Source organism: Rhagoletis zephyria, unplaced genomic scaffold, assembly GCF_001687245.7.
Source record: "Rhagoletis zephyria isolate East Lansing unplaced genomic scaffold, Rhagoletis_zephyria_1.1 Rzeph_scaffold_00120, whole genome shotgun sequence".
Classification (NCBI taxonomy): domain Eukaryota; kingdom Metazoa; phylum Arthropoda; class Insecta; order Diptera; family Tephritidae; genus Rhagoletis; species Rhagoletis zephyria.
The window spans coordinates 420,762-443,709 of NW_016157204.1; the positions used below are offsets into that span (position 1 = coordinate 420,762).

General features: G+C 34.0%; 1 protein-coding gene across 1 annotated transcript in view; it reads left to right on the plus strand.

The window, feature by feature from the left end:
- Window positions 1-22,597, plus strand: part of LOC108378851 (serine/threonine-protein kinase MARK2-like) — a 404,011-nt gene extending 381,414 nt beyond the window's left edge. Inside the window, exons 11-12 of the mRNA XM_017635164.1 lie at window positions 13,446-13,576; window positions 22,511-22,597. Coding sequence (XP_017490653.1) covers window positions 13,446-13,576; window positions 22,511-22,586 — 207 coding nt within the window. The 3' untranslated portion in view covers window positions 22,587-22,597. The remainder of the gene's footprint in view (window positions 1-13,445; window positions 13,577-22,510) is intronic.
- Window positions 22,598-22,948: the final 351 nt, after the last annotated feature.

Sequence of the window (22,948 nt, forward strand, 5' to 3'; positions counted from 1 at the left end):
ATAAAAAAGGTGTATTTAGAATGAATAAAACTCCTTCCGAATTAAGCATTCTACCAGAAAAGTGTACCGTAGTAGACTAATTTTAATTTAGAAATTTGATCGTTACCTTAATCCACCTAATATTAATAATGGAACAAGATTTGTAGTACAAGTGGTGATGAATATATCATGTTTAATAATTTTTTTGATTCAGTAAAAAGTGTATATACATATCCGTTTCCTTACGTTTTTATTAATAAATTAATTTCAATACATTTATAACAAAGCAAAACATATTTAATTTACCTATTCCTCACATTTTATTCAGTAAATGAATTCCATCTTAATGTAGAATATTAGTGTATAGTGTATACATACATACATATGTACCTATGCATTCGGTGTACTTAAATTAAATAAATAATATAAAAAAAACTTTTTAATATACAACGCTTTTATAAATGGACTAAAAAGTAGAAAATAATACTTCTCAGTCCCATAGAATTTGTTCGCGGGATTAAAAAACGATTTAATCTTTCCATTTCAAAATAATCTAAAGACGGTAAGGTTTCAAAAAAAAAACACACACAGTTTTAAATATCCGCGTTATCTAAGTTCATGTGACTTATAGTTCCCAATTTAAGGCTGATTAAAAAATTTCCCCTACGGGAGATGCCACGCCCCTTATATATGTAAGCACCTACGATAGATATGTCTGCATACCAAATTTAAATTTCATTTGACTTATGGTTTTGAAGTTATAGCTGATCAAATTTTCCACGCCTATGGGATGTGCCACGCCCCCTTTTACAAACTCGTTTATATATACCCTCCTATAAGTACCTACCATTGAAATGTCTGCATACCAAATTTCAAGTTCGTGTGACTATGGTTCCGAAGTTATAGCTGATAAAAAATTACACGCCTGTGGGATGTGCCACGCCCCCTTTTACAAACTCGCTTATATATACCCTCGTATAATCACCTACCATTGATATGTCTGCATACCAAATTTCAAGTTCGTGTGACTTGTGGTTCCGAAGTTATAACTGATAAAGGATTCCACGGCTATATACTGATATGTCTTCATACCAAATTCCAAGTTCGTGTGACTTATGGTTCCGAAGTTATAGCTGATAAAAAAAACACGCCTATGGGATGTGCCACGCCCCCTTTTAAAAACTCGTTTATATATACCCTCCTATAAGCACCTACCATTGTTATGTCTGCATACCAAATTTAAAGTTCGTGTGACTTGTGATTCCGAAGTTATAACTGATAAAGGATTCCACGGCTATATACTGATATGTCTTCATACCAAATTTCAAGTTCATGGGACTTATGGTTTCGAAGTTAAAGCTGATTAAAAAAACACGCCTATGGGATGTGCCACGCCCCCTTTTAAAAACTCGTTTATATATCCCCTCCTATAAGCACCTACCATTGTTATGTCTGCATACCAAATTTCAAGTTCATGTGACTTATGGTCTGGAAGTTATGGCTGATTAAAAATTTCACGCCTATGGGAGGTGCCACGCTCCCTTGTCGGATTCCAATTTTTTCACCCTATTATAGGCCTAGGTGTCATGGCAATACTCTGTCAAAATTTTGTTCGATTCTGTCCGTCTGTTTAGACTGCAACCTGGCACATACATACATACTTCCACAAATATATAGTAGACTAGCAGAGCACCCGACGTCGTTCGGGGTAAACAAATCAAAATATATAACAGTAATACAAATATTCAGTTCAGCACAAATTAGAGGAGCAAAACTATTTTCTCAACTACTATATATTGATCTTGTTCCATTACTAAAATAAGGTGGATTAAGGTAACGATAGAATTTTTAAATTTAGATTAGTCTACTATGGTAGATTCCGTTTAGCTTCCTATTCGCTTAGCTCTTTTAGTATAGCTGCACTTTTCCGGTATAATGCTTATTTCAGAAGTAGTTTTATTCATTATACATGCGCATGTTTCGTTTCAGAGCATCGCCGGATCAATAAAATGATTTAATCCTTCCATTTCAAAATGGTCTAAAGACTTTAAGGTTTCAAAAAAAAACCCAGTTTTTAATATCAGAGTGGTCTAATAGTTGAATACATATTTATCCCAGTTTTACAAACACATTTATATATACTTTATTCTTAACACCTCCTATATATATGTTTGTATACCAAATTTCAGGTTCGTGTGACTTATGGTTCCCAATTTATGGCTGGTTAAAATTTCCACGCCTATGGGATGTGACAAACCCCCTTTTACAAATCCATTTATATATGCCTTACTATAAACTCCTACCATAGATATGTCTGCATACCAAATTTAAAGTTCATGTGACTTATGCTTTCGAATTTATAGCTGATAAAAAATTTCCCCCCTATGGGATGTGCCACGCCCCCTTTTACAAACTCACTTATATACACCTGACTATAAGCACCTACCATAGCGGTGCCTGCATACCAAGTTTGAAGTTCGTGGGGCTTATGGTTCCCAAGTTATAGCTGATAAAAAATTTCCCCCCTATGGGATGTGCCACGCCCCCTTTTACAAACTCACTTATATACACCTGACTATAAGCACCTACCATAGCGGTGCCTGCATACCAAGTTTGAAGTTCGTGGGGCTTATGGTTCCCAAGTTATAGCTGATAAAAAATTTCGCGGATATGGGATGTGCCACGCCGCCTACTACAAACATGTACTTATATGTATATACCTTACTATCAGCACCTAGCATAGATATGTCTTCATACCAAATTTCAGGTTCATGTGACCTATGGTGTCGAAGTAATAGCTGATAAAAAATTCCACGCCTATGGGATATGCCACGCCCCCTTTTATAAGCGCCTACCATACTATACCCGCACCGGAACCTACCATAGCTATGCCTGCATACCAAATTTAAAGTTCATGTGGCTTATGATTTCGAATTTATAGCTGATAAAAAATGTCACGCCTATGTGATGTGCCACGCCCCCTTTTACAAACTCATTTATATATACCTTACTATAAGCACCTACCATAGATATGTCTGCATACCAAATTTCAAGTTCATGTGACTTATGGTGTCGAAGGTATAGCTGATAAAAACTTCCACGCATACGGGATGTGCCACGCCCCCTTTTATAAACTCACTCATATACACCTTACTATAAGCACCTACCCTAGCTGTGCCTGCATACCAAATTTCAAGTTCATATGACTTATGGTTTTGAAGTTATAGCTGATAAAAAATTCCACGCCTACGGGATGTGCCACGCCCCCTTTTACGAACTCATTTATTTATAGCCTACTATAAGCACCTACCATAGCTATGCCTGTATACCGAATTTCAAGTTCGTGGGGCTTATGGTTCCGAAGTTATTGCTGATAAAAATTTCACGGCTATGGGAGGTGCCACGCCCCCTTATCGAATCCCAATTTTTTCTTCCTATTATAAGCCCAGGTGTCATGGCAATACTCTGCCTAAATTTCATTCGATTCTGTCCATCCGTTTAGGCTGCAACCTGGCACATACCTACATACATACTTCCACAAATATTTAGTAGATATCTATATGCTTCTCTTAGCGAAAAATAATTTTTGGGGATATCTCGGCCATAGGGCCACCTATCGTGTAAGTTTTAAGTCCAAATATTTCTTTTCAATTGGCTAAATTGTATTCTAAATATGAGCCAAATCGGCAAGTAAATGCAATTTTTAGGAATATCCTGACCCCAGCGCCACCTAGCGAGCAAATTTTTGGTAGAAATATTTCTTTTCATGGTACTGATATATGTTCCAAATATAAACCAAATCGGTCCAGCGGTTTAGTAGTTTAGTGACATTTAATGTACAGAAAACTCTGTGAAATTGTGAAATCTTGACGTCTCAGCCTTCTTCATATTTCGGCAACAACGACAAAAAATGTCAAATTTTTTTAAATCGAAAAACCTTCCACACAGAAGGTCCAAAAAAACACTTTTTACAGAATTTAAATCGGTTCAGCCGTTTGGTCAAGCATCGCGGTCATACGAAAAACATTTCATTTTTATATATATAGATTTACCAATTTTACCTCTTTTGTTAAAGTTTCCCCATCTCATAGATTGCGATCCTGATATAATCATCACGCAGTGGAATTTACTGAGGCTAAATGGGCTGGATATTTCCAGTGATATGGATACTGATTTGTTTTGGGAAAAAATTTATTCTATTAAAAATGGAATGAATGAAAATAGCTTCATGCATCTCGCCAATTTTGTTTTTAATATGATTTCATCATCACATAGCTCTGCGGCTGTAGAACGCAAATTCTTTCTTTGATAAAAACTAAGTCCCCTTTCAGACACGTCAAGTCTTGCTTTCAAGTCTGCTCGTTCGCTGGCGAAGGAGGTGGGAAGAGAGGGGAAGAGTACAGATACCTCCGTACCGTCAATTCGTTTCAAGTTTTCTTGTTCTCTTTTGATCTTTTCGTTGCTTCCCATTTAAAGATCCAAGGACTTGAATTCAATAAAACTTGACGCGTGTGGAAGCAAAGAGAAAACACAAAAGAGAATGCGATAAAAATTGCTTTCAAGACTTGACGTGTCTGAAAGGGGACTTAACTAAGAAAGAAAAATTAAGATATAATATTATAAGACATAATGTTATGCAAGGAACTTGTAAACAAAAACTACCCGCACTATGTGTGGTCAGCTGCTAAAGATTTGCATGTGTAATTAATTGATTTAAAATTACTTTTAAGAAATTAAACTTATTGTTACATAACATGTATGTATATAATTCATACAACGAAAAAATGTTAAATGATCTCATCTCTGTGCCTAAGACTGTACCTGCATTTATTTATTTCTTGTTTGTTTTAAAATGTACAACGTACATATGAGTAGTCCACTTGCAAAGCGCCCTATGTAAAATTTTTTAGATTTTTAGTTTTTGGTGGATTACGTACCAGTATTTAAAGTAGTTACGTGTCCACTAACTGCACAGTGCAAAATCTTTTGACGTAGAATACGTCTTACCTTACGATATGGAGGCTATGCTGAAATGTTGTAGTTGTAATTTTTAGAGCTTCACGAAAACGCTTATTGCACGAGAACTAATGAGGCGATTTCAAAGGAAAGTATGGCATTTCAAAGATAAAGTTCCAAACCTATCGACAGATATATTTCTGTAAGTAACCGATTCGGTGTCTGTCCTAGAAACAACGGTAAATATTGCCCTATTTTGGGGTCAACTTTGAGCCTTTAAAGTGCTCCAGCAGCTTATGATTTGCAGATATAACTTTCATTTTCGGGATATATATGCTTTGGAGCAATAGAAATATTATCGTGTACAGATTTTATATAAATTCAACAAATATTCAGCATTTTAAGGCAAAAAATTGTTGAAAAAATTTGAAAATTTTTTTATTACCAAAATGCTCGAAAACCGCTCGAATGATTTGGTTTTTGTTTTCTTTAATCAAAAATTCAAGAGCTTTCCTTTCGTTTGGTATATGGGAAGTACTGGTTGATATCTTTAAAGTATGTTTATTTGATTCAAACATATGGGCATAAATGACTTCCCATACAAAATCACTTCGTCATCGTTTTGCAAACACGTGCATGAGTTGGAAGTGAGGAAGGAGACAAAAAGTATGTATGTATGCGTAAGTATATATTTCGGCTTTTAATAAACAGAAGGCGCAATATTTACAACCTAATCGCAGCGTATGTACATATGTTGATTGCAGTTAATGTGGATTATATTATTTACATATGTCTATACATATTATATATGTACATACATATGTATATGTATGAACACATGTATGCATGTATGTATGTATGATGTTTTTATCGACCTTGTTATCGATTTTGTTATTGACTTTGTAATCGATTTTGTTATCGAGTTTGTTATCGATCTTGTAATTGATTTTTGATAGATTTTGTTATCGATTTTGTAATCGATTTACTTATCGATTTTGTTATCGATATTTTTATCGATTTTGTTATCGATTTTGCTATCGATTTTGGTATCGATATTTTCTTCGATTTTTTTATCTATGTTTTTATCGAAATTGCTATCGATATTGTTATCGCTTTTGTTATCGATATTTTTTTCTTATCTTATCGATATCGCTTTAGTTTTTGACTCGGATATGCTCTTAACCATACCACGTATTCTACGTTTAAATTTAGCGGCTGTATCTCCGATCCAGCCTGCAGACCAAGACGAAGATGCTGGACTGTTCCTTTTTATATGTTGAAAAGATATCATCAAATGTTAATTCTCCTTCCCTCTTCTGATGAACTTAGAAAACTGCTTTAGGTCGTATAGACTGTTAATGTTATCTTATGACATGTTATGTTATGTTAAAATTTTATAAGGCTCTTATTTATCCAAATTTTCAAGTAATGATAAAAAAGATTCAATTTAAATGTTATTTGTTGTCGTAGTGGTTTTTTCAAATTTATGGCTTTCTATTATAAAATCACATAACGCTGTTTGCAAGTGGACTACTCATATATGTATGTATATAGTATGTAAATGTTTTGCATTCGAAACATTTAATCTTAAATATGTAAATGAACTGTATGCTTTCAGAATGCTTTTTTGTAATTGAAATTTATTTGGTAGGTTGTAAACGATTTTTGGATTTGGGAAGAACATTGGTAGGGGGGAAAAATTGCTCGTGGCAACGCTGGATACAATTAAATCGTAAATTGGACAAAAATAATCGATTAATTTAATCAAATGATTAATCGGTGCCATCCTTACTTTGGCGAGTAAACCTGAGCGATGAAGCGGATGACGCGGTTGCGTGTTTGGTTATTTATGCGTGAAAAACAAAAGAAAAAAAGCATAAAACGAAGAAAGGGTGCTAGTGAATTGTTTTAAAAAGAAAAAAAAAACAATATTATTATTCCGTAGATGACAAGAGAGGAGCAGGAGCATTGTTTGTCCTCCGTTTGTCCACTGTTAGGTAGAATTCCTTTCTTCACTTTATGCATACAAAGCATCTGGATATGAAGAGCCTTGAAAATAACCAAAAAAAAAGTATATAAATTCGTACAAACATATGTACATGCAAACATCCATATGTACACATATATGTAAGCAGATGTATATCGGCGTAAGAAATTCTGCCAAATGCTGCATTTACATGAGGCGATTCTCTAGGCGATTCAACATTGCTCAAGAAAAATCGCTGGTGTAAATACTGATTCAAAAATCGCTTGCCACAAAGTAGACAGCAAGGGAACTTTTGCCGGTGATTATTGCCTGTCAAAAAATCGCCTCATATAAAGGCAGCTAACAATAGAGGTGCAAAACTATCGATAGTCAGACCATCGATAGTTTTCGATATTATTTTCAAAACTATCGATATATCGTCGATAGTATCGTATTTATATGGTTTTCGCTCAATTTTCGTATGAAGATTTCCTTAAGAATATATTTCGAAACTACGTTTGGATATTCTTGTAAACTACTGTACACTTTTTTTAATTGTTTAACCGTTAAGTTAGAAGTTAAGTTATTGAAAATTTGAAATGAATTGAAATGGAAAAAAATTGGGCATACTGAAATTTTATATTTGTGGGTTTAGATATCCTCCGTCATATATAAGGCATTCATCAAGTAAATTTCAATTTTAGAAGAAGAAACCATTTTTTATCTGAGAAGTAATGGTTTTTATTTACCTTTTCATAAATAGTAAATAGTGGTGGTAAATATTGAAAGTTTTGGTATAAATTAATTTGTATCAGTTTTTAGCGGTATTTTAAAAGATGCAAGGTTTTCCGTCATTTTCGAAATTTGACATTACTCTTTTAAAAAAGTAGCAACCAAATTTTTAGTTTAACTTGGATGTTTAAGAGAAATGAAAAGAAAAAAAGAAATAAAACTAAAATAAATACTGAATCACATGTCTGTCGGACTATCGATAGGACCAAAAAACAATCGATAGTAGGGAAAAATAAAAAACATCGATACTATCGATAGTGCCATCGATAGTTTTGCACCTCTAGTTAACAATGCGCAAACGGAGTATAAACAATAGCAAAGGGTACAATAACTGTGTACATCCAAAGCTAAGATTCTAACAATAATTTACTATTGTCAACTGAAAAAAAAAAACAATATTTAAAATGCAAAACTACACTTAATTTTCTAATATTTATATTCTTCCAAAGAATCTTCTATCATCGAAAAGCCCTCAATCTGCAATTTTTGTTCCCGAAAAAATTCTAAATTTTCAAAGTACCACAACATTTAAGTACATTTAAAAAGCCTGCTCCAGATTTCTCACTCTTCCGAATTTTTTCCTAATATTTTTTTACAGTTTCTATCGTGGCAGTTTTGTCCATGATAAAAATATTTAAGGTACAATCGCTGAGAGCCAACTTTAGGAACTTTGACGTTTGCTAGCATTTTGAAAATTTCTTTCGCCGTCATTTCGCATTTGTTTGTTTTTATTTTCACACAAACCAAAGAAATATATTTCTGTCGAAACAACAAAATTTGAATATACATACATATGTAAATAAATAAATGGAAGCAATTTTCTGTAATGGACTTCTGCCCGCATGTTAAGGCGAAGCTTTTGGCATGCATTTGAAGATATTTTACCTTAAAGGCACTGAACTTTTGCAAAGAACTATCTTGTGCTTACATTGGGTGGCAAAAAAAGAGTCGAGCATACATAGGGGCACTTTGGCAAATCCGTTTTCATAACACCACAAACCTCGATCCATGTTTTCTGTATAAACGATAGTTGCGGGAACTTGAGGATCTTTAGATTGCTTTGCTTGCAGAGTAAAAGGAATTTGGGCAGCCGTTAAAGCAGCAACTAATTTTTCGTTTTCAATTTTTTTAGTTTTTTAAACTTTGAATAAATAAATATTTCAAATCATAAATTTTCATTTGTTTATTTTGGATTTCTTTGACATTAGAAGCATTTTGAGAGAGAAAACTCAAAATGCTAGCAAATGTCAAAAAAAAACCCAATGGCGGACGAATTGAGCGAGCGGTTTTACCTTTAAATATTTGTATCATGGTTTTGTCTACTTCCTTCTACTTCTCCAGTAGTTTTTTCCATTAAAAAATTAATTTAATTAATTAATTAAATTAAACTCAAATGCTAACCGGCCATAGACACTTCGAACACACGGCCGCTATATGTAGACACAGACGAATTTCTGAATATGGTAGCGATTTGCTACAGTTCAGCTAACACATCGATATTTCCACGAGACAGGCCAATAATTCCGTAGTTCATTATCTACGTAGATGTATTCAGAAATGGACATTCAATTTGTGTATGTATATTTTTTGGCAGAATTGACACACATATGAGCCGCTCAGTTCACAAATTGATTAACTCCGTCTGTTTAATACTAGGTTCACATATAAGTAGATTATCCTCATTCTCGAGTTTAACACCCTAATCTGTAATTAGAAAAAGAGATTAGCCATATAAAATTCGTCCCTTGTTAATCTGTAACTGATTTAACCGATAACTTTTCGGTGTCCATCCTAGCTTTATCGATTGTTTTTGCGAAGAAGAGGAGAAATGCCAAATGTAAAAGTAAACAAAAATGGACGCTAGCAAGGTAAAGAAAGGTAAAGGTATTTTTAATAAAATGTTAAGTTAAAATATATTTATATTGCTTTATATAGCAGAAAAACGTGATAACGGTGGCACAGAGAAGAAGCATAACTTTTCCTTGAGATGTGAGAATAACAAGCACAGAAAATTTGACGGCTAATAATCTGAGATTTGCCTGTGTAAAAAGCGATCTTTGATTGAGATAATATTTATATGTGAACATACTTTAAGCGACTTATGCATAGGGTTGCCAGATTTTGAAACGGAAAAAGGAGTACATTATATTTTCGATAGAAAAAAAGCAGTACATGACATAAAAAAGGAGTGGTATTGTTACAAATTACCATTAATTAGGTACAAACAAACAAAGATATCTTAGAAATCTTTTTCAAAGCAACAATAAATGTGAAAAATAAATAACTATATGGGTTGGCTTTCCAATAGGGACGATTGTTAAAGAGATGGTGATCGAAGGAGGAGTGGACGTGGCACCTTTTCCGACCTTTTTGGAGAGGGCATGAACCGCCATTGACAAAAATGTTACTCCCGACAACCTAGAGCCCCTGCGGGACCCCTTAGAAAAATTGTCAAGAGTCACAATTTTCACTTGCGTCCACAGTATTTTTGCGTAGAATTCGGTTCTCAATGACCGCCCTTATAGGAAAGTTTCCCCAACTAAAAAACTAAAAACTACAAAAGAATTCCAGTCTCTTCCTGAATGTATGACCTTTTTTTTAATTTAAGCCTTATAATTAATTTAATATTTTTCTGATTTTTATACCCGAGCGCCCTGCCCCTAAGGCTATGCTTACACCTTTTCACTATCACACTTAACTTTGCTTACTAAGTAGTGTTTGCCACAATATGAACGGCAAAGTACAGCGCGCAAAATAATAACTGTCGCACATTTTTTTTGAAAAATAAAAGGGTTCTTTATAGATTTTGTGTTTTTATACCCGAGCGCACTTGTGCACAAGGGTATATTAATTTTGTTCACATAACGGTTGTTTGTAACAGCCAAAACGAATCGAGATAGATATAGACAAATGTATACATAAATGATCAGGATGAAAAAAGAAATCGATTAAGCCATGTCTGTCTGTCTGTCTGTCTGTCCGTCTGTCCGTCTGTCCGTGTACACGATAACTCGAGCAAAAATTGAGATATCTCAACGAAATTTGGTATGTAGGTTTCCCTTAATCCAAGGTAGGTTGGTATTGAAAATGGGCGAAATCGGACTATAACCACGCCCACTTCCCATATAACGGTAATTTCCAGAAATACGAAAACTGCGATATTTTAGTAACTACTGAAGATAATTCACTCAAAATTGATATTTACAATAATTTTTAGACGAAAAATAAGAATATTATAAATTTTTGGAAAATGGGCGTAGCCACGCCCACTTATGGTTACATGTGTATATCTTGGTAACCGCTGCACCAATTTCTTCCAAACTTGGCACAGTTGTTGGCCTTGGTACAGCATAAAAAATCGCCGAAAATTTTTAAAATCGGACAATAACCACGCCCACATCCCATATAACGGTAATTTAGAGAAATACATAATCTTCGATAAATCAGTAAATATTGAAGCTAATTTATTCAAAATTGATGCTTGCAACAATTCTTTACCAAGAAATACGTTTATGGTAAAATTTTGGAAAATGGGCGTGGCACCGCCCACTTATGATCACATATAAGTATATCGGTAACCGTTCTACCAATTTGTACCAAACTCGGTGTGGTTATTGTGCTTGCCACATATAAGCAAAACGTTGAAAATTATTGAAATCGGACTAAAATAACGGCCGCTTCTCATATAACGGTAAATTTCAGAAATGCTTTAAACTTCAACATTTCCAAATTGAAGGACGCTAATTTACTCAAAATTGATACACCCTGGCTTACCATCTAGCGGAAGGTTTCGGAAAGGTGAAAAAACATATATTTAATACTTGCGCCGGGTATTTAATGTTCGGCTCCGCCCGAACTTAGACTTTCTTACTTGTTTTTTGTTAACTTTGTAAACATTTTACTTAAATTTTATTAATTGGTCTTAAAATTTTAATCCTGATTTGCATTTGCCAGCTTTGGGAGATAAGTACGTGCGGAACGAACCTCTTTTTCAGGTGTATTTTTTCTTAGATTTTGTATAAAAAAAAAAGAAAAAAAACTGTATAGGGTTGGTCGAATGAATGCCCTCCTAGTCACCAGTTTCGAGTCTTTTCGATTGCTGAGTATGAGGCCTTATGTTGGACAAAAGACGGAGTATAAAGGACCCAAATGGGGGAAATTAGCCTATGGTTACAGAAGATATGTAATAAAGTAACCGACGAAGACTTGCGCTTTTCTCCCAAAGTGTTTACCGCCGGTAAACCCAAATCAAGGTTAAAATTTAAAAACAAATTAATAAAATTTAAGTAAAATCTGTGGATAATTTACAATAAACTACTTTTACGAAAAATCCATAAAGGCCGCTTTTATTTTTCAAAAAAAAAACTGTGCAACAGATATTATTTTACACCCTGTATATGATAAAATATTACTAGCTGGAAAAAGGAGTACAAAAGAAGTACATTTCCATTTTTGGGAGTACAAGGGAGTACATTGCAATAAAAAGGAGTACGTTTACTTCCAAAAGCAGTACGTCTGGCAACCCTGCTTATGCATTTCCCACACACCAAGTGCAGCGAACACACACACGCACTTGTATTGCATTCGCGCACAAAACCAAGTGCAGCGAACAAACACATGTACTTGTGTGTTTAAAAGTAATTCGCTCGTTCTTATTTGGGTATGCATTTTTACGCAATGCTTAAATTTCTCTTCGCTGAACTTAGTGAAGTGATAAGTCGCTGTTATTTTCAGCCATGGTCAATGATAACCCGGCTTGGCTAACACACGGTGCTTTAAGAATCGCTCGCACTCCACTCCCTGAGTAATTTTTGAGATAGTAGTAAGCTACGGCTTGCAAGCCACACATGGGCTCTGCATCAATGCATCCCTGAATAAATCCCAACTCATGGAGTCCCCCAATTTATACATGGCAAAAGGGTCACATCGTGCGCTACCGCTTCATCAGCCTGCTAGCATATCTCACCCTCTCGCATATCAGGCATTCAGGCATATGGAGAACGTGGTTATTATAACGTAATAAGTTATGACTATACCAAGTGATTTGACAATTAAATTTAAGATTTTTCAGAAAGTGTAGTTAATTAATGTGCACTGAACGGCTCAAGTTAGCAAGTTAAAGCGCAGTTACCCACGGACGTAAAAACGGAGAATGTGACACGAACTATCTTATGATATCTGCGTGTTAGCAAAAATTCACCATCGCATGACCGTGACGTAGACGTTGCTTCTCTCTCTTTCTATCAACAGCGAACTTGATATGTTTCTACGTACTTTTACGCTACGCTACGTACACGTTCGTGGGTAACAGCGCTCTTAAAGCGCAAACAGTCAACGACGTAACGTAGACGTAGGTTGACGCAGACACGATCTACCTTATGGGATTCGCGTACTAAAGAAAACTCACCACCGCATGGTGGTGACGTTGGCGTTGCTTCGCTCTCCCTCTATCAACAGTAAATTTGATATGCTGCTACGTACGTCAACCTACGTTTACGCTACGTCGTTGACTAACTGCGCTTTTAGCCTTTGAAAAATATTGAGTTAGTTATATACGTTTTCACCTCTGAGCTAATGCGTAACTCTTTGTTGTACAAACCAATTTATCTATTTAACCGGTAAACTACAGGTTTAATAGATAACCTGCTGTTCTGAAAGTGGCCCTAAGTCTATTTGTTACATACGTATGTACATACATTAGGTCAAGCCGATCATTGATATTGCGGAACCTATTTTTTCTCTCTACTTGCAGAAATTAGATGTTAATGAACCCGTTACCAGTAAATCTAATTCAGCTATAAATAGAAGTAGCTCGCCTTCAAGTATGTCTAAAGCTCACACCGATTGCACTTCGAAATCATCGCAGACTGATTCCAAATGCAGGTAAGCGTAACACGATTACAAAATTTATACTTCATAGTTAGAGAACGACTGAATTTGGTCTTTGGCTTTGGACATGTTCGGCAGAAGAGTTCCGTTCAATTTTTGCAAAAACCGTAAAGTTATTCGTTGGTAAGTACCTATTATGAATAAGTCTGCTTCCCAATAAAAAGGATCAGTCCAGCGCCTTCATCTTGACCTAAATTTAAAAGTAGAATACGTGATGTTATTAAGATCACATTTTGATTGTATTGAATTGAATAAATGAGTATGAATTCCAAAATATTAATAATTAACAATAGAGAAGCAGATCCACATTAACTTCAATCATATGTACGCCTTCCGCGGACCGCTAGTCCTCTTTTCCTTGATTTGACAGCATCCACCATTTCGCTGTAGTTACATTATTATTTTTTCGCACTAGTGATGAATATTAAATTTTCATATTGTACCTATTTGACGAAAAGTTGTACCTAAAAGTAGATACACGTACTTAAACAGTAAACATGTATTTTTATGTGCATATATTTTTGATAGTTCGTGGACTACATCTTCCTTCTATACCATAACAACTTTTGGACTTACAAGAAACAATATTTTGCTACGTTCCACATGTACCTAAAATAATTTGCTTGTATCGAATGTACGTTCAAGTTTAAGAAGCTGAAGAGTAGGGACAATTCAACCTAGTTTAGGGCTGCTATAATCCTGATACCCTCGACCAGGGCATGAATCACGTATGACGACAATCGTCTGTACGATATCGTGCTGAGATTTGGGGTGTTCACAGTTCGTTCCAAATAGTGTCTCAAAATGTAGACGTCTACATTTTAAGACGTTTTCTAACCGTAAAATCTGTGGTGTTGTTGTTTCCCATACAAAATTGGAAAACGACGCCGTCTACATTTTGTCACACTCAAAGGTATGTTTTTTACGCGTCTACATTTTGCAACCTCGCAGCAGGGTTGCATTATGGCAATACTAATCACATTTTTTTTATTTATTGGGCACGTTTTCTGTATTTGCATTTAATTTGAGCGCAATTTCTGATGAAAAGAAACAAATCAAGGAAAAGAAATAACAAATATTAGGAATTGGTAATTAAGTTAAATAATTACAATTTTTCAGAAACAAAATCGAAAGGCGACATATAAAAAATGCACGCAAAGAAGAAATGTCTGGCAACACCAGCAAAGTTTTGAGACGATTTTGCGACGACTGCTAGAAAGGGGTGCTCACAGTTTGATGCTAAAGATGTCTCAAAATGTAGACGTCTACATTTTCAGACGCAATTTGGAACGAACTGTGAACACCCCAATTGTCTTGATTCATGAAAACCAAAAATTGTTCGATCGTTTGTGCGATATCGTTCACTCAATTTTGCTTCACGTAACAGCAACACAAATACATGAATCACTGTTTTGACGACATCGTTTTGTCAGTATCGTTTGAACGACAATCGTTTCAAAGTTACGTGATTCATGCCCAGGACACTTAGTGCCTATAAATACAGTATTTTCTGATATTATAAGCAATGTAGTTTTGTGGCACAATCCGTAGAGCTGAATGATTGATGGTAATGAAATGCTCAAGTTCTGATTTTTTTTAAATCATAAAGGAACAAATTTCTCTTGACTGTGACGTAACTTGGAAAAATTGTTTGCGCTTTTAACGTGGTCTTATGCTTGCCTTACCACCATCACCAAATTTCCACATATACTACAGTGTGCTTCATGACCATTTTTGCCATTTTGTATATGCATAACTAATGTGACCAACCGTATTTCTTTCGGAAGTACAGTACTTCTTCTTCGCTCTTGTACTTCATACTTCGAAGTACAATCAAATGTACTTCTTTGCAATATTTTGTACTTCAGGAGGGAGACTTTGTAACCAATTAGCGACAATTTTAGGATCGCTATCGAACTTTTTGACGCATGATATAAATGTTTTTGCATCAAAAAGTGCGATAGCGATTCGAAAAATCTCGCTAACTGGTTTCTGAATCTCTCCCAGGTCCTGTACTTCTCCGTAGAATTGGAAAACTATCGATTGTGTATACATTCGTTTGTTTCGATAGCGATAGTGCAAAATATTCGATACTATCGAAAGCTTTCTTACATAGAGCGTTTGTGAATCGGTAACAAAGTTCTGTGGGGAAAGCTGGTGAATAATATTTTTAGTATGGTAAACAGATTCGCCAATCTGCTGTGTGAAATTAAATCTTTCTTGACAGCAGTAAATTTGTGATAACCGCAGATGTATGCGGAATAAAATATTACAAATTGAAGTGAAATTAATGGATTTACCACAATATCCCCAAAATAAAAATCCCCAAATCAAAATACCCAAAATCAAAATTCCCAAATTCAAAATCCCCAACTTCAAAATCCGCAAACACAAAATCCCCATTTTCTGTGTGAATATTCGCGACGATTTTAAACCTAATGTGAATGTATTTCACACAGAAAATGAGGATGCTATAATCGACATTATTTCTCAGATTAAAATTTAAAACAAATTGTATGATGAATTCACAAATATTTATTAGGTAAACGAAGTTAAAGAAAATGTAGTACATCGCAATACCTTAGGAATATATTTAGCATGAATTTACATAAATACAAATTTCATTGTTCAGGACATTTACAAAAATGGAAAATTACAATATTTCTTTATCAAAATAGTTTAAAGCAAAAGATGAAAGGACAAATACAAATTTTAATTGCAAACAGAAATATTGTGGGATATCTCAAATAAGTTACAAGTGCAAATAGCGAAATAATTAGTGATAACGTAACGGTGCAATTTCTATGTGAATTTTAGTTTTCTTTTATTATATGTAGCATCGCGTAGGTGCAATGAACTTTTTAGTAAAACACCGCATTTATTTTTTATAGATCCTTCTTTCTCATATTACTAAACATTTTTTTTTTGCAGATAGGCGCCTCTGGCTATCATGGCCTCATATGTATGTATGTACACACATAAACATGTATGTATGTATATATAAATATTGTCATAAATTGAAAATACATATGTATGGAGGTTTTAAACGGTTCAAGTCATGGTGAAATTGTACCAGGTGAAGTAATAACAGCGGGAAGAAGGATATATATTGAATTTTCGTATAAGCTTTAATAAAAAAAAAAACAATATATAATATATATATATATTGGCAGAAAATAAATCGAGATAGCTGATTTATTACTTCGCCTGTTTATTGCACTATGGGGTATTGAATTTAATTCTGCTTGCTAGTGGAAGAGAGGGGGTGAGAAGAAAAGGAAAGAGTACAAACTCGCCTGTACCGTCAAGGCGTTTCAAGTTTCTTGCTTTGCTTTTGACATTTTCGTCGTTTCCCATGCAAAGAACGAAAAACTTGAATTCAAAAAAATTGAACCATGTAAAGCAAATACATAGAAAACACAAAAGATATTGAACAAGAATAGCTTGCAAGTGCTTGAATTGTGTAAATCGGGTGTATGTAACTACGAATTCGAACAAAGGCAACAGTCGGCTTGCGCTATTGTTTATATTATCGGTAATAACATTTCAAAGTTTGGGGATTTTGTGACACTGTCCCCACAAAAAGTGAATTTTTTTAGAGTACCCTAACTACTCTCGCGCTCAAGGCCTCATATATACAATGCACATAGAAATTGCACCGTTACGTTATCACTAATTATTTCGCTATTTGCACTTGTAACTTATTTGAGATCTACATATATCCCACAACATTTCTTTTTGCAAAATTTGTATTTGTCCTTTCATCTTTTGCTTTAAACTATTTTGATAAAGAAATATTGGGCGCGTTCATAAGACGTAGCGTAGTTATAGCAAAATATTTTTTTTCACTTTTATTTCAACATATTTTGATTAAAAGAAAAATACTGATAAAAATAAAATATTTCACACAAACAACAAAAATATAATCGATAATCGCATTTTCCTGAAAATTTTTAAATGCACTTGGTGGCATTGTGCTGCTATGATAGCACGGCCGACTAATCAGAGTCAACTTATGTACAGTAGTCTGCATCACTCCCCATACAAAAAAAAAATCGGTACTGTTTTTCCACTGGAATTATAAAATCTTTTATAATTTAAGACTTCCAACAAAATGTCTCGCAAAAATATTAAGATTTAAGTGAGCTGGACCGATTTGAAAATACGTCCAAAAATTTAGTTTTTTATTAATAAAAACAGTTTTTTTTAAATATTTTTTGAAAAAATTACTTCAGATGACTAACCAATTTAAGCTTAAAAAGTTTGCATAAAACTATTTTTAAAAAATTTTCTACGGAATCTTAATAATAAGATTTTTAATGCTGTTTTTGAACTTTTTTCAAAGACTGGTTTAAAAAAAAACTCGAATAACTCAGCCGAATCCTTACCAATTTAAACTTATGAGTAGGGAACGGATTTTAAGGACATAAAAACTTATAAATAAGGCAAAATAAAATAACGAAATAGGCTAGAAGGGCCAAATAAAATAGCAAAATAGGCAGGGAAAGGCACTAGAATACGAAAATAAATAAAATAAAAAAATTACTTTTTAATATACAACGCTTTTATAAATGGACTAAAAAGTAGTAAATAATATTTCTCAGTCCCACAGAATTTGTTTTGATAACTTTTGATTTTGAAATTTTAGCAAAAGTCATTATAAACAATTAATGACATTGAAAACGAAAAACGTGGAGCGCATGCAGTACAAAGCATTCGATTTCATTGACAATAGTCAAACTACATAAAATTCTACAGCGGAAGTACAAATTTGAAATCGATTTTAAGCGGTCGTTATTCATATGCCCACATACATACATATGTTACTTTTCATATCAATTCAAGTGTATTACATGCGCCCACGCTTTTAATTTTCAATGTCATTAATTATTTATAATGACTTTTGCTAAAATTTCTAAATTAAAAGTTATCAAAACAAATTCTGTGGGACTGAGAAATATTATTTTATACTTTTCAGTCCATTTATAAAAGCGTTGTATATTAAAAAGTTTATTTTTTTATTTTATATATTTTCTACTTTTTAGTCTTGTCTGTACAAGATTTTCCAATAGATATTAAAATAATTCAACTTGCAGTGAAAGAGAACAGAAGAATATGCAAGCACAATGTTGTTTGCTCACATTTAGTATAAACATACATATGTACATACATACATATAGCAGCAGTTTATTTCATTTAAAGAAATGGCGTGTCGTCCATTTACGCTGTGACGTATATAAATAGTGCATATATTTAGGCGCAATATTTAATTTCTTCTGGCGGGGCGACATCTAGAGTCTTCTAATTGTATCTCCTTGATATGATACCTATAACGAGGTTGATATCTAGACTAGGTTGATATCTAGAATTTTCCATAAATAGCTTTGCTACATTTATAGTAGGTGCATTCTTTTGCAACCGAGCTACAAAAGAACACTCGCTTAAATGACGAAATACACGCAAAGCAACAACACAAACTCGGCTATTTATCCGAGCTCAGCCATGTCAGTTAAAATATACGCAACCTGAAGACTAGTGTTGGTAAGTGAAGAAACTGCTCTATTGCGAATTGTTAATGGGAAAGTGGAGAGGGAAATTTTTGTTTCCTTTTATACGTGACTTATATTTTAAAAGAGTATATATATTACGCAAATACCTCGTATAATTACTCATTTAAATTGGTTTTTGTATCTAAATCCCGTTAAACTAATCACATTTTCTTGCCAGCTACCAACAGGGTTGCTTAAGTAGCTAAAAGGAAATTTTACCCGAGTTGAGCGTTCTTTTGTCGCTCGCTTACAAAAAAATGCAGCTAGTATAAATGGTGGTCTGGACATACAACATTCAAAGCGGTCTGGACATACAACATTGCAAGTTGATAAAAGCGTTTTAATAATAAAATAATATATCTCAGTCCCATAGAATTTGTTTTGACAACTTTTGATTTTGAAATTTTAGCAAAAGTCATTACAAACAATTTATGAGATTGAAAACGAAAAACGTGGGGCGCATGCAATACAAAGCATTATATTTAATTGATAATATTCAAACTACATACCAGAGCTGTAAAATGATTGAATCAGTAGGATCTGCGTTCACTCGGCATTCTTTACAAAATTTAGATTTTTTGTTGTATAAAAAAACACTCATTCCTGAGTGGCTTAAATTATTTTGAAACAGAAACAAACGTAATGTGTTATTGAATGGTAGAGTTCCATTCGGTATAGAATGTGAATGTAACAAAAGCACTCGCAATCATCGTGATTGTAAATTTTGGTTGAATGCAAACCCTTTTGATCATTCAGAACTACACTGAAAAAATATGCCTTGACACCAGAAGAAGATCTTTACGGGAGGAAATAGTCGTTTTGCCTCTGCCATTATACCACTGCTACAATTTGGTAAAGCATTACCTATGACCATCAGCGTAGCCAGAATGAAATTTAGGGGGGGAGGGGGGTGGGGGCTCGACCCTATTAAGCTGGCATTTCAGGGTACTATTTTATATATATATAAGGAAAATTTGAAAGTTAGGGGGGGGACTCGAGCACCCCCCTGGCCCTACCTGGCTACGCCCATGCCTATGACCAAAAGTACGTACCAGCTTTAGATAAGCAGCTTTTTAAAACCAAGGAAACTTGCGGTCAATTTTTTATTTGTACAAAGCGATGTTTTTATTTCCCAATACCAGGCGCTCATACATATGAAGTAGCTAGCTTCCCAGCCAGCAGAGAAACGTACTTTTTGCCGACGGTGCAGTTTTCGTACATTTTTCGTATCCGGAAACGTTCAGAAAACGAACTCCATATTTGTTCATTTTTCGTATCCGAAAAATGTCATCATCTTATTTCAAAACAATAATTTTAAAATATTTGTTCAAACTGAGCATTTGAAAACATGTATACGTATTCGCCAGTAGCTGAGTGTGCAGAGAAGTGTGCTACTATTTGTTAGCTTTCAGGAGGCCCCAGGTTCGAATTCCGTCAGAAGCAACACATTAAAATTATTTATTAAAATTGAAATAATTGCTGAATCTTAAATTTGTTTTTTGTTTGGTTTCCTGTTACTATGAAAAAGTTTCTGTGAAGTTCATAATGAAATCGTTTTCAACGAAAAATTGACTCAGACAAATTTCAGGAAAACAGTCGAAAGCGCATCCGTTTTAAAACCATTTTCGATAGTTTTCTAAACATGTGCTTCGGATGAATACTTTAGTGGGAGAATTGATCTGAAAAACGTCCGAAAACGGAATCGGAAAACGGATGAAACATCAGGTTTTTATACGAAATTGTTTCCATTTTCGGATACCTTTCCGGATATTTTGTTGGCTGGGTTTCTATATGCATAAATTTGTTTGTGGAAATTTTTGATTTTTATTTTTTTTTGTAGAAGCCTTTGAACTTTACAAAGTTGAATATTTCATATTATGTATATTTCCCATCTTTTAAAGAAAAATATTATAAATACCAATTGTCTTGGCAAATTTTGCACCCAGTTTTTAAATAACCAACATGGCTTATGCCGCGCAACCGCTGTACATTGATCGCGTATCATATCGATTTCGTTGTAAAGCTCTTAGGCTTCATTATTCCATTATCTGCGGAACCCAATCTAAACATACCTTTTTTTTCTGAGTGTATACAATTTGATTGGAACTGAATTAGAGAATGCACACACAGCAAAGTGTTTCATTCATCTATCGGCTCATTCAGTATTGAATTCTGTTTACTTCAGCATTCTCAGTCTTTCATTCAGGTATTTACCATCTTGCTGTGTGAAATAAATATTTTTTTTCAATGATTGTAGCTTGAAAAAAAATATAAGCCACACTACCAGACAAAAGGAGAAAGAATGAAATCCTACTTGTAAATATTTCATGATTAAAAATTTAAATGATTTCACAGTTTTACAGCTCTGCTACATACATAACATAGACCTAAAATTTCTACAGCGAAAGTACAAATTTGAAATCGATTTTAAGCGATCGTTATTAATATACACACATAAATACATATATTACTTTTCAATTTCAAATCAGACCGATTACATGCGCCCACGCTTTTCATTGCAATTGTTTATAACGACTTTTGCTAAAATTTCAAAATCAAAAGTTATCAAATCAAGTTCTATGGGACTGAGAAATATGATTTTCTAATTTTAGTCCATTTATAAAAGCGTGGTACATTAAAATGTTTTTTTTTTTTTAAATTTATTTTAGATCTAGAGTTTTTCTAATTGTATGTCTTTGATATGATACCTACGACGAGGTTGATATCTAGACTAGGTTTGCCATAAATACCTTTGCTATATTTATAGTACATGGTGGTCTGGACATACAACATTGCAAGTTAATAAAAGCGTTGTAATAAGAAGCAAAAGAAGGCACTAAAAAATATTTATTTTAGAAATATTTATATTACAAGTAAAAAGAGAAAAACTATGAACTATTTTCATTATATCGACCCCTTTGCGCAAGATTATCGTATGTTAGAAGAACCATATTTCACAGGAAATTGTTTTTTGTATTTTTCTCTGCTTTGGCTAGCACCATCAATGCCAAAGTTTAGATATGCTGAGATAATTGAGAAATATAACTAAACGCAAGATTTTTTTGTACATTATATTTTCTTAGCCCATATGTTAATTTCGCCCACAAGAAAAAAAATCATTGTCACATACGATAAAATTTACAGTAAATTTTTGGGGTAGCTATTGGGATTCAAGCCGTAATATTTGAACAGGTGATGCGTTATGGGTTGTAAAACAAAGTGGCATCAAAAACTGAATTTCGTAAAAAATGTAACATACGATAATTTTGCGTAAAGGGGTCGATATGAAAAACGTGTACTTTGAATCTTTGAATCTTTGACTATTTTCTCTTTTCGAGTTTTTTATTCACAAAACTTTACTCTCTATATTTGTATTTAGTAACATTGAACCACAAGATGCATTTGGAATTTTTCTGGCAGCATTTTCATTAGATGTTTGCGAAGAAAAGCATTGAATAAACTAAACGTCAGCTCGACGTGGGTTGATACAAGTAGCGCCCAATTTAAATATGGAACGTTTAAAACTTTCATATTACCAGAAATAAGGCCTTTTTCCTTGCCGCTTACAATTAAAGGTAGAAAAGGCAAAAAAAGGCAACATCAAATGAGTATATATGGAATAAGGGAAAGCTAAACCGCGGACATTCTTCATCGAATATACTCTATCTTTTTAGCAGAAAAAAAGGCAATTTCCATATAATCCGTTCCCTGTTTATGAGGTATCATTGGTACGGTATTTTCTCACCAGTTTTCAATGCAGCCAAACGTATACACATGCAAGAAGATCCAACATACCGCATTCAACAGCTACTAATTT